Source organism: Columba livia, chromosome 9, assembly GCF_036013475.1.
Source record: "Columba livia isolate bColLiv1 breed racing homer chromosome 9, bColLiv1.pat.W.v2, whole genome shotgun sequence".
Classification (NCBI taxonomy): Eukaryota; Metazoa; Chordata; class Aves; order Columbiformes; family Columbidae; genus Columba; species Columba livia.
In genome coordinates, this window is record NC_088610.1 from 10,132,219 (window position 1) to 10,150,817 (window position 18,599).

Genomic DNA, 18,599 nt, shown 5'->3' on the forward strand with positions numbered 1-18,599 from the left:
TTTGAAATTACCACTGCTTAAAGTGCTCTAGATGTTCCTAATTGCACTGCAGAGTGATCCTTCAGGTGGGACATGCGCTGTATTCTGTGATCGCAACACAGGGAATCTGATGTTCCCAGACATTCAGCCAAAAGAAAAATGAGTTGAGGCCAACAACAGATTACAAGACATTATTGAATTACATTACAGAGTAAAGCAAGGAGGAGAATATATTGAAAAAAAACCTCCTGCACATTAAAGGTCATTCTAGAGGAAAAAAAAAAAAAAGATACGTTGTTAAAATGCCTTACTATAGTCTCAAAAAACAAGTATTAAAAAGAATCTAATTAAATGTTTCTATAACTGTGTAGCTGGCAGTCTCAAGTTATTCGTTCTGCTTTAAATAGAAACTTGAACCAGGTAGTTAAAATGTAAGGGAAAGGATTCTTCAAGACCTTATAGAGCAGTTATCATTTGCATATGAAAAGAGATGAATTTTCATCCTAGTTAAAATGAAGTGGTAAGAAAGCTAGAGTGATTGAAATAAATTGCAGCCCATCTCAGAAAGATTAGTGCTTTCTATAAGCACAGAATAGATACAGTTCAAAATTTCACCTTTTAGGCTTTGGATGTTTCTGTAATATTCTTCAACTGGGACAGCTCCAAGTGGTAAGATTAGCCAGAAAACTGATCAGGAAAAGGAAGAAAATCTCAGGTCCTTTGTGGCCTAGTTTGAAAGGAATTAATTAACAATTCAGTAGATGAAGACACCAAATTTTATCCTCTACCCAGTATTCACTTTAGAGCTTTGGGAATGGTTTTAAGATGTCAAATTTAAGATTAATGAAGATCTGTGAGGTAATTCTTTCTTAAGAAGGTTTAAAGATGTCTATGCCATTGGGGAATCCTTTAAGAATAAAGAGGTAAGTAAATTAACTTTTTTACTAGAGAGGGTCCAGATTCACTTGCAGTGGTTGGGTGCTTGCAGACTTGGCTACTTTCATCTGACATTCTGGAAACTGGATGTGAGTTTTGCTTCATCCATTTGCTCTGCATGTGAGGGAAGCACGAATACCCTAAGGCCTTCATGATTTCCAAGTGCTGTACAAATATGCTTTAACGTAATCTTTCTAATAATTAGCTGTGTTTTACCAAAAATTGGTAGTTTTGACTTTTTAAAAAATGCCAGCATGGGGATTCAGATCCATCCTGTACCTATATTCTGTTAAAACAATTGTTCTATCACACACTATCCTATTGGTAATAAGCTGGAATAAATAAAAACAAAACCAAGAAAGTGCAAAAACTTCCAACTGAGAAAAGTCTCAGAGATGGAAAAAAAAAAGCAGTTTTGGTATTTTCTTATTCCATGGTTCCCTGATGTAGAGATTAAACTGCAGATGGAAAAGAAATTTTGAGCTGTCCTTCTCAGCATTTTATTTATACCATGTCACATGAGCTGTCTGCCGTATGATATACTGTTATGAAGCATCATAACATATGACAGCTAAATTATGTGACAATAGTGGGAAGAAGATGGGAATGATTTATTCTAACCTAGGAAAACATAGTCTAGAATAATCAGTTTTATAGTACCCACGAATACCAGTTAGAATCCTTTCTGTACCCATGGTTTTCCCGTCTCACTATTTCAACATCCCTTTTGGATGTGCTGAGACTGCCTAAACCACATTTTAAATTGGGATCTAGGATGAATTCTGATGCATTTTATTTGGTCCTCTCTCACATCACAATGGAAATCTTTGCCTTGAAATATATTTTTTTTTTCCTCTAGACTTTACTAAAAAGGCATACTTTGTTTTGAGAACGTATCAGCTAAAGAAATCATATGTTATTTAGCACATAAGTTTAACTTACTGTGTCTTCCACATTGAGGAGTATGTTGACGCAGTAATTCAAAGAAAGAAGCATCACAGAATGTTTCTTTCTTATGCATTGGTCAAGAAGGAGCACTACAAATTAATTTTTGGCAGTGCAGGACAAGCAAAATTCTACAGTTAAAGTTAGGAAAATAGGTAAGTTTAGAAATTAGCCAGCAATATTCAGAAAATATACCCCATCCTCCAAACCCCTCCACTGTATCGTATGAAGTAAAGAGCCTGGAATTAATTTTGCTTCCCATTTGTTTAACTGCTTCAGCATATTTTTAAATACTAAGAGTAAAAAATAGCCTCTTTGACAAAATGCAGAATATTCTGCTTGGAAGTAGCAAGATGGTATAAACATTTTTCCTGGTTGTCATTCCACTTAACTGCTGCAGATGATCTGACAACATGTTAAATGTGTTCAACTGGTCTGAAAACTTCTGGTACATCAAAAGTAATTCGCCAGCATTAAGGCAGCAAAAACATTGAAAGTAAGTAATTGGCACCAGTCACATAGCAAATACAGTTAAAATTAGATGTAGGAGTCTTGAGCCAGAGCCAGATTTTCAAAAGCACTCAATGTTAATTTAACCCTCCTGCCACTAAAGTCAGTGATAAAATTGCTACTAACAACAGCTGAAACAGACCTAGGCCTTTAACCAAGACTATTTAATATTTGTAGGTCTCTTCCTCAAGGACATTAAGCTACTCTGCCATTGACATTTTTATTTGTCACAGCAATATTACAGCATTTTATCAGGTGCTGTACTTGTGCATGATCCAGTTGCTCAGTGCGACTCTGCCGTACCAGCTTCAGAAACCCCACGTGCTGGTCGCGCTTAGAAAGCTGTAGCTGGGACTTAAACCCATTTGTCCCAAACAAGCAAATCTTTGCTTCTAGTTCAAAAGAACAGTTGGGTCCTGGCTCGTGTCCAAGTAGCAAATGATGAGTTGAGAGATGTTATAGCAAAACAGGTCTTCTCCCCGTGACGTCTTTCCTCTGCCTTTGACACCCTATAGATAGACATGAAGCATGGCTACTTGAATGCATAGTAATTCACCAGCTTGCTGAGTGGAGTATGCACAGGGTGAACTTCTATGTGAATTTTAAATACGTAATTGAGCAGCAGAATTTGAACTTAAGACCTAAACCCACTTCTATGCTTGCTCACAACCCACAGAAATGTTATTTGATGTGTTTCCAAATCATTGATTCATGACGGACTTTTGTGGGAAAAATACAAGAAACTATTCTAATATAAACTCATATATACGTATGTATCTATATATGATTACTTCTTTAAGCTGATCTGTTTAAAAAGACATTACTAATTACTTTTCAGTAGTTTTATTAATCTGTAGGAAATGGAAATTTCCACTCTTTTTACCTCACCCTGAATCTAAAAATTAGTGCTAGTAAAAACATGGTCAAGTAATTTTTTTCTTCAGTGCAGTGGAGGTTTGCTCTGAATGCAAAATAGCTGATAGAGGCATCTGTTGAATGGGATACTTTAAGGAATTCAGGTGCCTCTGGTCTTGGCTGATAAAAGAAAGAGCGATCTGATTCATTATCCCAGCCTTTTCAAACCCTAAGTGGACACTTCAGCACAATCTTACAAGTATCTAAAATATGGTATTTCCATCAAATTTGGAATGAAAGCAAATTTTGAAACCTCAGAAATTGTTGTGTAAGAGTTGTCATGTTCTGTTCGCTTCTATTACAAAGAGTTGAAAGAATGATTGACGTTTGTTTCCTAGTCCACAGAGGGATATAGCAGGTACCTTCACAGATCAAATAATTGCATAATTCAGACAATTCTGAGTCTCCTGGAAGAAGGTGCTGGATAAGAGCGAAAGGGAAATTCCTGTTAGATTTCTGGACAGGGAATGCACCTTGCGAGTTGTGAAGAGCCTCGCGACTTACAGCAACCACACCTACTTAGCCAGTGCAGGTCCTCCTAACCCTTCCCACCTCATCTCAAAGGTTCTCCCTGCTGACTCACTCTAGATGTTCACAGTCTGTGTTTGTCTTTCTTCCAGTGCCTGAGGAGGGTTGTAGCAGGCCAGGCAATCCCAGACTAACTAAGCTCTATTTTTGCACATCATGCCTGGCTGTGGAGCAGTAGCAAAGCGGTCAGTCTTGTAATGAAGACTGAGACAAAACTGTCTGGGCCAGTTTATAATACCTTCAAATAATTTGAGTTAGCACCTCACGCTCAAATAGTTCTGTCTAAACCTCAGTAGAATTATCTGTACTGTCGTCTTTGACATAAATAAGGTGAGAGACTGTGCTCTCAGTAGTGTCAGTTCACTGAAGTTATGGCCATGACCTTGTAGGAACTGGAAAACTTTGCAAAGGCTCATAGTGCTGAGCATATGTTCTTCTATAGAACTGCTTTTCAGGGTTTATGAGTAATGTGTGGAGGCTGAAAAAATAGCACCTTAACTTGGATTCTCCCCTCTTTTTTTCCCCAATTCTATTTCTGGTTTTTGGCATCATTTTCTAGTAGCCACAGTGGTTCCCTCGTTATGGTTGTTACACATCCTAAATCTCATTCTGTTTTCATCATTTCTGTTTCTCTTGCATATGCATTTTTCTGTCTTGACTTTGAGCTGAATATTAATCTTACTGTACAATTTTATAACCTCTTATCGATTACTCCCACCAGTACCATACACCATGCAATATTAGGATTTCTCCACTATATCAAAAGCCCCATTTGTATTAACTGTCTTGTGTAAACACCCTCTAAGTTTTGCTCTTACTCTTTTACATAATTGAAAATGATGCTGAAACTACCAAAGGGGGATGCTTGTTCCCTTTTACACAGTTTTATCTATTGTTATTCTTTAGCATCTATGCCTGGTTGACTTTTTTTCTTTTTTTCTTTTTTTTTTGGTCAGGGAACAGCAGCATTTATTTCCTTCAAATTTTATGTAACAATTTGTTGTTAACATCAATAAGATGCAGTGTAAGCTGCTGCAAATCCTGCTTCAAATAAAACATATGCTGCCTCTGAGATAGAGAGTTTTCTGTTGACAAAATGCATTCCAATATAAGAGATTAAATTTAATTATATATAATTCCAAATTTGTGCTGTAGTATTTCAGTCAGTATGATTATTAAGAGAATTAATACTGCTCAGCCAAAAATTACCAGAAAGAAATTAAAAGCTTACCAGTTTAAAGTTTTGTTGCTCATTTTCTTCCCTTTTTTCCTCTTTTTTCTTCTAGTCAGACACAGAGTTTTGGGATAAAATGCAAGCAGAATGGGAAGAAATGGCTCGCAGAAACTGGATTTCAGAGAACCAGGAAGCACCAGGGCAAGTCACCATCTCAACCATTGAGAAGGTAACACCAAGTTTTTTTAACACAGAACGTTCTTCCTGTGAAGAGATGAGATATGAGCCTCAGCTGTTCAAGGGAACCCAAGAAAACTGGACACAGTAAATAATTTCACCCCAAAGAGTTCTTCCTCTTTAAGTGCCTGTGAGTGAGGTAGATTTAAAAGACCTTACCATAGTGAGAACACATTTAGACTTGCAGACTGCCTGAATTCAGCTGAAAGGATCATGAAACAAACTGCTGGATTATGGACACTTAAGGAAGAGCACCAAATAAGAAAATCTGGGCTTGCACATTCAAACACTGTTGAGGATAGAAATGATGGAGATTCTGTCTCTCTTCTTCATTCCCTCCCTTGTAGGTTTTAATTTGATTTATATTATGTAGCTGATATTAGCATGTACCCTTTAAATTGCACTGGCAAGAGAGAAAAAGGCAGAATTTAAAGAAATTCTGAAATAACCCGAGGCGCTTGCAACACTGTTCTCCCTCGAAGGTTAATTGAAGATTTCAGGGTATTAACTGCACAGACACCAGGTTACAGGCACTGCAGGGGGTCAACCACTTGATGTGTGCTCTGTACCATTACATCGGATGCGCTGGGCTCACGCCAGGTTCAGTTCTGCTGTTATTGCAGTCAGTGTGAGTTGTTGCCATTACCTTTGATGGGAGCACGAGAGCCCAACACAAGTACTGGGAAGTATATCTTCAGAGCTAAAGTAAAAATAAAGAGCAGAAACCTAACTGTCTGGCAATGCTGACTTTTTACACTTTTTGTCATTGAAATTTCACGGAGGAGCTCACAGTGTTTTCATAGCAGAAAGGATGTTTACATCCAGTTGGAAAATAGTGAGTCATTCCATTTTATTGAGTTGCCGTTCCTTGCTACAATGCTTCATCACAGGTCCATTGTTCCTTCTCCAGGGTTATTATTTCCATACTGAGAATCCCTTCAAAGACTGGCCTGGTGCTTTTGAGGAAGGACTGAAAAAAATGAAAGAAGGTGACCTGCCAGTTACAATCTTATACCTGGAGGCTGCTATTCTGCAAGAACCCAATGATGCAGAGGTACGTGCTCACGTGCCTTTTACTGATAAAGGAAAAGGGACTCCCTTTAGCGTGCGGTGATGGAATGATTACCTTTGCTAGTCATGACTGACTGAAACAGACTGAACCTTAGTGGTCATTTTGGAATAGTGCGTGACTTGAAATAAATAAAGGTGAGCTTTTCATAAGATGAGAATCTATTTTTGAAATGATAGCATTTCCAAGCTGTCATTTAAAAGCATTTGAAAGAGACAATATTTCAAATGTTTCCTCCTTTTCTTGAAGTTTTCAAACAATCTTTTAAAACTGCTATTGAAAATGTGAACATTTTTGATTTAACAAGAACGATGACAATTTTTTAGAAGTTATATCAATTTCTGGAATATTAATGTTTTCAGTGAGTATATATTTGAAGTCTGTTTTCTGTGAAACATGAAAAATATTTACAGTGTAAGTATCTATGTTTTTTTGAATGTGTTGCTACATTAAATTAGGCAGCAGTGTTTTGAAAAGCAGAGAGAATTCCCAGACCCTGTAGGATCCCTTTACCTTCTACAACTTTAAAATTGTTCTTCACTGTTATCCATAAAATTCTAGTAAGATTTAAAATGTACAGTAATTCATATTTAAGAAATCATCATGTGATCACACACTCACAGAATACCTTTGCATTAATTGATTATAAGTATTATCAGACCCACAGATATTCAAAACCACATTGATTTGTAGTGTTGGTATGCACACCGTAGAAAAACCTGTAGTCAGTGCTGGACAGATCTGCTATTTTTATTTATCCCGCTGCTTACAGTGATATCAGTTGTAACTGCTTACTATATAACAAAATAACACAATAATCATTATTTTTACAGGCCTGGCAGTTCCTTGGCATAACACAGGCAGAGAATGAAAATGAGCAGGCAGCCATTGTCGCCCTCCAAAGGTAGATGAAGATAATTGCTAATTAAGGGGTATGATGAGTATTAGCTAATGGAAGCCTAGGTATATTTAACGTCATATTTATCTTGTAGCATGAAGCATCTATTTAACTAAATGAAGCATTAGCATAGATATAGAAATCTTCCCAGTGATTTCAGAGGCATGACTAGTGGTTAATATTTCTGAATTATTAAATAAGTGCAATATTTAATCTAGTAAACCAAGTAGTTGCACAAAAGAAAAGTTACATGGCCAGATAAACATGAATTAGGCATAATGCAAATAAAGTGCCTTTTTGATATTCTAGCCACTTGGCATACTTTCTGTAGTTTGTCGTTTAATTAAGAGGTTTTCTTAATTGTAATGAGTTCCCTTCATCTGCTGAATACTAAACTGACAACATTTCTAGGTTGATAGGGATGCGAAGATCCCAGTATGATTGTATGTAAAACATCAGTTCCAAAATATCAGCATTAATACTATCTTTCTGTAGTGGGTTTTCATGTTTCCATTTGAAGCAAGTACCGTCTCCACTTTCAATTGCATTTGTAATGTTAACTATGCAGTCATTTCACTGGAGGATACTCTAACTAATTTACATGTCACTTATTAGCTTACCTGGAGAGAAATCCAAGGGGTTGCCTGATTTAGGGAGCTTGCTCATCCCCACAGTTTTGAAACAAGCAACAGTGATATTCACCAAATAGACTAGATTCTGGTTTCAGTTAATGGCATATAACTGTAGAAAGGCTACTCGATAGGCTCCAGCTTTACTGAAGAAAAACTAAGAATTCAGGATGACTGAGAAGATTCATAAAGGTGGAAGAAATACCTCTTTGTATACCTGCAAACCATATTGAACTGTTTGCTTGAATTTACATAAAGCTTCTCTTTGTTTACTAGACAGGTAACTAAAAAAATGAATCTACCTACGCTTACTCATAACCAGAAGAATGAAAACAAAGCTTGTATGGATACATTTCTGTACATATGTGTGTGTGTATATGCATGTGTCTCTGTACACATATGCAAAATGCACTTATCACAGAAAATAAGACAAAGTCCCTTCTTTAAAAATATAATTGGGTAGATCTTACTTGTGTGACTAATTTTTTTTTAATACAGATTATTTTGGAATAATTAAAGAATTGTGTTTGGCTAAAAAGATACCTCAATACATTTTTGTTTTCTGCCTAGGTGCCTGGAACTACAGCCAAACAACCTAAAAGCTCTGATGGCCCTGGCTGTAAGTTATACTAACACTGGCCACCAACAAGAAGCCTATCAAGCTCTAAGAAACTGGATAAAGCAAAATCCAAAATACAAATATATAGCGAAAAGCAAAAAAGGGTCCCCAGCACTTACCAGGAGAATGTCTAAGACATCAGATGAAAGGTAAATGCAGTGTAAATCCTAATGGCAGAAATTTTAATGAAGTCACTAGAAATGGTGGTGCATGCTGTGCCCCCTTACTCTGTAGAAGTCCAGCCTGTTCCCTCTGATGGAAGACTCAGTGTCTCCAGTGGCAAGAGTGGGAACCCAACACAGGACATTTGGTTTAGCAAATGAAGGCTTGATCTTATGTCATCCCTGGAAGTTTAAACAAACAAACAACCCAAACAAACAAAACCACAAAAACAAACAAACACCTAAAAAGAGATGCTTCCCCATTACTCCCATCACCTTCCTCTGACCTTGTCTGCTGTCTCTATATTCCCACATCCTCATTCTTCAGCTGTTTCCAAACCCAGGCCTGTATCCAGCTCTTACATGTGTGTGTTCTTCCTACTGCTCAGCGTATTTACTATATCCCAACCAAGCCACCAGAAGCCAGGAATGACAGGCATTTTGCAGTGGGACATGGCTTCAGTTCACTGAAAATATTGGAAGGTAGCATCTCTTTGTTTAACAGCCATTTCAGTTCTAAGCAAAGAGACACTCTTGTAATTTGTTATAATCAGACTCCAGCCTTGCAGAGGAGCAATAATAGTAGGAGGTAGCAGCCATTTTCAGTAACAAAAAAAGAAATCATGAGTTGGCAGCCCTTCATCAGGATTTCATGAGGTCGGTAAGTAAGTATTTCAGAATTGTGAGATGCATGATAAAGTTATTAAAGGCATAAACATGATTATAGAACCAAAACACTAGGGCTATCCACAGCCTGTCATGTTGAACACAGGCCTTCTGGTTTACACTTACCACTTACAAGCCCTAGGTTGACAAGATAATTTAGTATAACCAAAAATAAAATATGCAAGTTCGACTTAATTGCTAAGCATGTTATTCTACCGCTGACATCTGGTGTTGCCAGTGCAAAGATTTTATGAAGCCTACAGTGGGTACCAAGGTCTTAAATTTTGGCATCTTTCTTCAGGGGTCTTGGCTAGTCACTTGATCTGTTCCTCTTCAGAATGACCACTCTCTTTGCCAGTAAGGAGCTCTTTTATGTCTGAGAAACTCAGCCAATTTTAATAGTTTTAATAAGCTTTCACATTATCTCACTTGGGTTCATAGCTGCACTTTGGCTTCATACAATCATAGAATAATTTAGGTTGGAAAAGACCTTTAAGATCATTGAGTCCAACCATTAGCCTAAGACCGACAAGTCCACCACTAAACCATGTCCCTAAGAACCTTATCTACACATCTTTTAAACACCTCCAGGCATGGTGGCTCAACCACTTCCCTCGGCAGCCTGTTCCAATGCCTGACAACCCTTTTCATGAAGAAATTTTTCATAATATCCAATCTAAACCCCCCGAGATGCAACTTGAGGCCATTTTCTTTTGTACTGTCACTTGCCACTTTGGAGAAGAGACTGACCTGCACCTTGCTACAACCTCCTTTCAGGTAGTTGCAGATGGCGATAAGGTCTCCCCTCAGCCTCCTTTTGTCCAGGCTGAACAGCTCCAGCTCCCTCAGCTGCTTCTCATAAGACTTGTTCTCTTCTTTATATAGGTGAACTTCATTACACAGGTGAAATTTTTATTCCAGACATGAGTTTACAACAGCACCTGGAAGTAAATCTTTGCCATGATGAAGCTGAAGAAGCTTATTTTCACATTCTAGGAGTATATCACTTCTGATACATCCACTACAAGGATTTTAATTTCTGGCTATGCAATCACTATTGCAATTTTTGTAAAGAACTGTAAGATGAAACTTTAAGGTATTTTTCACCCTTGTCTAGCTCATTACTTGAAGAAGTAAAGGACTTGTACCTGGAGGCTGCTCACCAGAATGGTGATATGATAGACCCTGACTTGCAGACGGGACTTGGAGTTCTTTTCCACCTGAATGGAGAATTTAACAGAGCAATAGATGCATTTAGTGCTGCTTTAACTGTTCGGCCAGAGGTACATTTTATGTTTTTAAGATTTTTAGCTTTACAAGCCATTTTCTTTCTCCCCTCTTGATCAGGCTAATATTTATGAGATGTCACTCCAGCCATTAAAATTTTAATACCTGAAATAGAAATGTTAATTACAAGACAGTCCCATTTAGAAGCAAATTTATACATGTCCAGTTTCTAGCTGTGTGCTGATTAATTGTCCTAGTTATATAAAGTTGCCTATAATCATGAGTTAGAACCTCACATTCCACGTCAATTAAGAGAAGCTTCGATACTGTTATTTTCTGCAGTCCTCCTTACTTTGCTAGCAAAAATGAGCTATCACATCACTTTTTGACACCCACAGTGGAAAACTAATTTTCTCACCAGGACTACACATTATGGAACCGCCTTGGAGCAACATTGGCAAATGGGGATCGAAGTGAAGAAGCTGTCGAGGCTTACACACGTGCTTTAGAAATACAACCTGGCTTCATTAGGTCCAGGTACAATTTAGGGATAAGCTGCATCAACCTAGGCGCATACAGGTAAGTTACAAAAATGTGTAAACAAAAAGCTCAGGGTCATAACTACTAAGTGAAAATTCATTTTCTAGCTGGAGTTATCCAAGAAACAAAGTAAAAATTATAATCAGAATATAGCTACATAATCTCAGCTATTGAAAATTTGGTAATTATTTTTCACCAAGTATTAACAAAGCAATGATGCTTTTCTTCTTTTCACAAATTCTACATAACAGAACTACTGATCTATTAAAAGAAAATTTGACATTCTCATTCAGCAAGCTGCTTAAGCATTTTTTTATGTCTAAGTGCAAGTACTCATTATAATCAGTGGGATTGCTCTCACATGTAAACTTAGTCCTGTGCTTAATAGCTTTTCTAAAAGAAAACATAAGAGCGTGTCTTTAGAAAGGAAACTTCAGTTAAATTGCTTTAAATAACTAATGCCATCAAAACCAGTTTCAGTACATCCTTCAGGAATCAAGGGTGATATTTCAGGGTCCCAACTGTCAGCTTAGGACAGTTAAGATGACGAGGAGCTTTGCAGCAATGGAGACAATATCCCCAGATGTATGAATAGAGTGAGCTCTGCATTACTACAAGCTATATCCACTTGTTGAAAGAAAATCAAGCAAGAATAACAGAAAGAGACTGATGAACTGCAAATTATATTGCTTGTTTCTTTTTTCTTCTCCCCTACAGAGAGGCTGTCAGTAATTTTCTCACTGCTCTCAGTTTGCAAAGGAAGAGCAGGAATCAACAACAGGTTCCCCATCCTGCTCTATCGGGCAATATTTGGGCAGCACTTCGAATTGCTCTGTCTATGATGGACCAGCCAGAACTATTTCAAGCAGCGAATGTGGGTGATCTAGACATTCTGTTAAGAGCTTTTAATCTAGAGCCGTAATGAAAAGTATCCACAAATTGATTAAATTGTATTTGGAAACAGAGAACTCTTTTATTACTCATCTCAAAATGACCACATTTTCCAAAAGATCATGGCTGTAGATCAGTAGGGGAATTACCTTGGACATTATTCAAAAAGAAAAGTTCAAAAGCACAAAATATTGTACATAAATTCAAACTCAAAGGACTGAAATGGGCTTGTGGCTAATCTGACAAAGCCCTGAACTAGATGAAATAGCCATTTCTGAAGAATCTTCATCCCACGCAAGTTATATCTCTCTCCATACACACAGCTATACAAAGCAAAGTATATTAAGAACAAACCTAGATAGTCATTATTGCACATTAGAATGGCAAGCAATGCATCCAAGGAACCTACTTAGTAGCTCATCGCACTGTGCTGACAGCACTTTGCCCTCCAACATGGATTCCCCATCCTTGTTTCTTTGTCGAAAAGTCTTCTCAAGGTCTGTTTTTAACATAGCTCTGAAAATAGATGCATGTAAAATGGATGAACTTTATGTTGAATATATTTATTAGTTTGCAGCCAAGAAAATTTTTGTTTCCAAAAGCACCTTGATTAATTTGGGCCAAATTCTGCAGGCTCACAGAGTTGTGAATCGTGCAATATTAAGAGGAACATTGTACAAGGAAGTCTATGAAATTAGGCCACGTACACATGGAAGGCCAAGTGTTGCCAGCAGAAGTGGTAATTTGCACTAGAACTGTTGCTGTTTAAACCAGCTATCCCTGATCTTGGACAGAGTGTGTCTGCTTCAATGGAGCTCAGCAGGATCTGCGCCTATCTATGTACTTATGCACTTTAATCTTCCTTTTTGTAAAACAGTGCTATGCTGTTATTTTAGTTACTAACAACAGAATGTATGGGATAGCCTTATCGGCATAAAGGACCAAATATCATTTCCTGAAATGTGATGAGAAGGGTTTCAATATTCTTATGTTTTAAAAATGCAAATACAGTGTAAACTGCAATATCTATTAGAAAGATTATTCTATTATGCATCTGTCAGGTACTACACACATACATGCATGTGCATGCACATACATGTTGTATGTGAATTATGTCATTTCAGAACATAATAAGCCACAGATCTTTATTGCAAATAAAGAAAAGTCTTCATAGGAGTTAATGCCTGCAGACCACGCTCAAGGGAAAATTTTCCCTGAAAAAAATGGATCTATATAATGCTTGTAGGATTGAGACTAAGATTTGATCCTGGTGTTACGGCAAGCAGTAGCAAAAAAGTCTCAGTGATTTCCATGATAGCAGACTAAATCCTTAGGTAACATCAGTATTCGTAGCTGCTTTAAAATGTATATATATGTACACCATCTTAATTTTCCACAACTGGATGAATGGGGAACAGCACTGGGGGCAGCACGCTGCCACGTGGTAAATGGATTGATTTGGCTACAGTGCACATTTAGCTCAAGGTGAAGGGATCAAAGACAGGAACAGAAATTTTTAAGGAGGCAATTTTCAGTTGCTGATATTTTTAATATCTTTCCCTAAATAGTGAAAGATAAAAAGTGCAATTAGATGGCTACTGTGTTGATCTGTGGTCAGGAATTCAATGTACAGGGTAGCTATTGAAATGTGTTAAAATGGGACAAATAGCACATTTTCTATAAACACCATTAAAAGAAAAATCCAGCTCAATCAGTTGTAATAAAACAAAATCCAGCTGCACAGATCACAGAGAAAGAAGCTCTGTGGAAACTGGACAGTTTCACCAGTAAACTTGAAGTTGCTTGCAGCTGTCTGTTTTTTTGTGCAACCTCTTAAAGAAAATTCCATGTAAAATGGTGTAACGACTGCATCACTAACTATAGTTTGTTAAATAAAAACAACCAATTCTGATTAAATAAAAAGCTCACCCCATACTCTCTCCCACAGAACAGAGATACTGAAATGGCTATAGGAATTTTTTTAATAGTGCTTTATCATTGTTTTTATAGCTATTCCTATTTATCTATGAAGCATTCCAAAACTGACTCTTGCAACTTTCTCTAAAGACTGGTTATCAAGGACTCAATGGGAATGTCATTTTAGCTAAGTGGGCTGCTGTATGCATATCTGCTGACAACAGTTTGCTCTTTTGCTTTGACAGCAATGTGTGATGACAGCTCTTTATTGATAAGGCAGAGCAGAAGGTGCAGTGCAGTTGAATCTGGAAAGTGATAAGAGAGAAGGGAGACAGCTTTGAGATGAGCCTGTAAAGCAAAGCCATATGTGCTTAGATCTTGCTTGATGCCCTGCCATCACACAAGTTGCTCTAGAATATCCTCTGTGCTGGGCCGTACGATAATCAGAGCCTATCCAGACCAGTTAGCTGTTCAGAAGATTTATTTTTATAGCTTTCAAATAAAAAGAGAAAAACTTAACTGCTTGATTTCTCAGAGTCTGAACGACAAGGGGCATTTGATGCTCACATCAGTCCACTAAACCTCTTCTCTTCTAGCATGTGGACGAGTAACATAGCAATTCTGTTAGGAAAACCTAACGCAACTCTCCTAGCCTCCTCCAAAAGAACAGACAAAATATGTAGCTTTTGATTTACCCTGGGACAGACTGCTCAAAATTGCATTCAGCTGCTGATACGTGTCCACATCCATGTGACTGGTATGAGGAAAACTGTGTAAACATAGAGACAAATCACTGGGGCCGTACTCTTCCTCCTGAGGGGGTACTCAGGCCTCCAGTTCATCACAAGCACTGCAGTTCTGCTACACGGGACACAGGCTAAGGAGCCTATTAAAAGGGATTGTGCACACTCTTGGAGATTATCTCGACCTTTCTCTCCTGTTCTAGATAGCCTATGGCCCGTTAACCACATACCACTGACTAAGACACTCAGTGAGGGAAAGACTAAAGCAGATAGATTTACAGGGAACAGTGGCACATCTCCTCACACCAGACACCAGTTCTGGCCTGCTCTGTGTGGGAGAATGGCTGGTGACTGCGCTCACTGACAGGTCAGGCTCAGCAGCTCCTGGCACTTGTGGAGACTTCATCTTTCTTTAGCCCCCACTACCAAGCACTGTCAGTGCAGAGACAGGATTAGATACAGCTTTTATCTGACCTCCTCATGGTGTTTCTTGGATATTCAGTGGTGAGCACGTATATCTGCCTGAAACAGCAAGAGGATACGTGAGGAGGCTGCAGCATATTAAAGTGAAGAGGAAATTCATCTACTTATACTTCTAACCAGGCATAAGGTAGGATAAATCAGGTGGCTGCTTAACACTGGCAGATTGAGCCTGGGAGTGACAGACAGGAAACCTGGGTCCTAAGTGCTCCCTGTGAGCTCGACCAAGTCAAACCTGTTGCCACCCCTGACTTGCCCAGGTGTGCAAGGAAGGCTGAAAGGCAGTGAACAGCCATTGCATGTGACAGCACCACACAGAGCAGGGAAGCACTGCTGTTTCACAGGCTGCACGGGTGAGGTCACCACTCACATAAATGGAAAGATAACACACAAACACAATGATGCTCACGTCTCAGTAAGGAAGCAGTTTTACACCAACACTAGCAATTTCAACAAGGAGACTCAGAAGCATTTCAGAACAACTGTACAGCATTTATGGGGTGATGCCAACTTAGGGTGCTGCAGTAGTTTACCATCATCTCCCACCCATTTCCCCTTCTTGTTACTCCTCTCTTTCTCCAGACGTGACTAATCACTGCCAGGTAATTGATTCTAATTTTTTAAGTCTTTCTTCTATTTTATATTTCACGCAGTTAAAAAATGTTTTCCTTAACCCCAGCTTGTGACTGTCCCTCTCCTCTGCAAAGCTTTCTGAATATTTATGACCTATACGTCCAACCCATCAAGCTGCTGAACACTGAAAGTCTGTGTTCTTCAGAGGAGCGCTCAGCACTTTGCATGATGAGCTGGTGTGCAGGTATTCAGTTCCTGGACCAGGGCTGGCCTCTGGTACCGCTGAACAGGCACCAAAATCAAAGGGATTACTTATTGAATGAGGATTTGTGACGAAACAACTAGGGTCATTCTTGCTGATCTCTTTAAACTGTAAGAACTCAAGAAACCTTGTTGCAATAGACTGGTTTATGTCAGTTTGGAGAACTGTTTGATCTTTAGGGAAACACATATACATATCTGTATCTAACAGTATTTTCTTATGATCTGATAAACTAAAGCACTTGTAAAAAATACTGAGGGGGAGGTTCAAAAGACACAAAACCTCACAGGACAATATTGCATGTAACTACATTAACAAATAGTCACTGAAATGTTAACACAAAGCATGCAGCAATCCTACTTGCGTACATGTTTACAGAATGCACGCACAAGGCCCACACACAGGGTATTTTTAAACTATTGATTAGTATTGTCTAGGAGATATTTTTAAAAGTACTTTGCATCTGCCAAGCTCAAAACTGAGTTGTTCATCTTATTTGGAACAGGTTAGACCAAACGCAGAACCCTTTTTAAATTCCATCCTTAGAAATCACTTTGTGTTGTGGATTTCATGTTTGCATCAAGTATTTAATTAACAACAGACATCTGTAGTAACAGCTTTTGTAGAAATGTTTTAGTACCCTCTTAAGAATTTAAAAGCTAAATATGCACAGCTATTCAGTGAAACTGGGCGTTTGGATTTTCACATTTTCATCTCTACTGTAAACCATATAGCACCAAAACAGATTGCCAGAACCAGTGGAAAAACAATTGTTTGTGTCTACTCTTACCATGAGTCAGGCTTTTCAAACTTGCCCACTAGCTCTGAAGACAGCCCAGTGTCTGACTGTCCTGTTTAAAACACAGAGATGTAAAACTTCACAGGATCTGAGTATCTGCTGCATCCTCCAATTTCAGCTGCAGACAATTAGCTCTTCCTGCTTAACCTGATGTGCTGAGCTTTCAGCTGAGTTAAAGAGCCAATTTAGACAACTTGGGCCTGTCTGTCAGCCAAAATTAAGGACCCTGACAACACCAATAGACCAGCCAGGTGATCCAATGAGCATCCATAGAGCACAGGCCTCCATAACACCAAACCCACCATGACAGACATAATAACTGATAACATTACTGGTAGCCACCGAGGCCTAAATGATTGCCTGTTGGAGCCAGTGAGAACTGGAGTGAAACACAGATTGGTTGCAGATCTCTTTACCCAAACATGTGTCTGCAGAATGAGATATATTAATACTTCGCATGAATAAACTGCACAGATGAAAAACTGAGATTTCTGGTCACCAATGTTGCCAGCTTAGCAGTCTGTACAGTGAATTTATGTAATAAATATTTATAAAATACTGAGTATTCACAGACAGAAGTGAGAGACAAAATGCACCGCACATTGCGAAAAAAATGGTGGGTATGCAATACAGTATCATCTAATATTCAAACCTCATCTAGGCTAGAAATCAGATTCCTCTGCTATAGTTCTACTATTTTTGGAATGGTGAAATAAATCAGAGAAAAGCAGTGCCATGCATGAAGAGATCATGAATGCTCTGAACAAAGCTAGGCAAAATGAAAAGTGAGCATGTCACAGAATCCACAGAAAGTTTCAGAGCCTCAGCCCACAAAACAATAGGTATTAGGCATGGGAAAGAGACAGAAGGAATATAAAGTTTCCCAAAATGAGCTGTAAATTTACAAATGCTTGCATATGTGACAGCCCATTGAGCAAACTTGCATGGTCGAGACTTTATGTGCTTTGATCTTTTTTCCCCTTCCACATTTACTGAATGCAATCGACATTGGCTAAAACTTTAAGAGCCTTTTTAATATCAGTAATCTATTGTAAATTCAGAAAAATCTAAACATTTATAAATATATTTTATATATCAGAGTATAACGTATCTAGAGTGAAATAAAACTATATAGTTTTGAGAGGCATTCTGTGCGGCTTCTTCTATATGCTGTAAACTGTTTGAAGACCTCTGCAATCTTGCATCAGTTTTTTTGGCTTTATTTTTAAGCCAACATACAAGAAAGAAGAGATTCTAGGGTTGGCAGATACTTTCGCCTGGGCCACCTGAAGAGCCCTGCTGCTGGAAAGCCCGACACTTCAGTGGGGCTGCAAGGTTTGGCAGTGAGGTGGGAGTTCAGCCCTACACCTGAATGTTTACATTTCGTTACAAAGGTTCATATTGACCCAGGTTAAGAATCTGAGTCTGTAAGGACACACGGAGTAAAAGATTAATTTCTTACTACAGGTAACTTTGCCTCTGTATACTTAGTGCATTATCAGCTGTGTATAATACTAAACACAGACCTGCAGTTTACTGATGCTTTAATTTGATGTTTCCTTGCACTGCTCTTTAAAAGAACCTATTTCCTCAAAAATGAACGATGTGCATATTGGATGTGTTAAATTTATTAAGGTCATAGATGACTATTTGCAGAGCACCACATTTAATGTAGTATTTTTGTACTGTAATGGAAGCATGCCTTCCTTGAGTTCTTTTCCACATATTAAATTGTATTTATTTACCTGTATTTATAACTGTGCAATTTTTAAATATGTTTTAAAAATAAACTTTGTCTGTGGCTTCAAATATTTCCAAATCTCTTTTCAATTTGAAAATGGTCTTGACTATAATTATTTGAACCGAAAGGCAGGATAGGACCCACTTCTCCAAGAGAAATA

At 38.2% G+C, this 18,599-nt stretch overlaps 1 protein-coding gene across 11 annotated transcripts in view; it reads left to right on the top strand.

Moving 5' to 3' along the window:
• The window catches only part of PEX5L (peroxisomal biogenesis factor 5 like), a 109,612-nt gene extending 91,102 nt beyond the window's left edge, over nucleotides 1-18,510 (top strand). For all 11 annotated transcript variants that reach the window (XM_021293103.2, XM_065072932.1, XM_065072934.1 and 8 more), the window contains 7 exons: nucleotides 5,100-5,216; nucleotides 6,135-6,278; nucleotides 7,127-7,197; nucleotides 8,391-8,588; nucleotides 10,384-10,549; nucleotides 10,915-11,072; nucleotides 11,751-18,510. In XM_021293103.2, the coding sequence (XP_021148778.1) occupies nucleotides 5,100-5,216; nucleotides 6,135-6,278; nucleotides 7,127-7,197; nucleotides 8,391-8,588; nucleotides 10,384-10,549; nucleotides 10,915-11,072; nucleotides 11,751-11,955 (1,059 nt within the window). In that variant the 3' untranslated portion in view covers nucleotides 11,956-18,510. The remainder of the gene's footprint in view (nucleotides 1-5,099; nucleotides 5,217-6,134; nucleotides 6,279-7,126; nucleotides 7,198-8,390; nucleotides 8,589-10,383; nucleotides 10,550-10,914; nucleotides 11,073-11,750) is intronic.
• The last annotated feature ends 89 nt before the right edge of the window (nucleotides 18,511-18,599 follow it).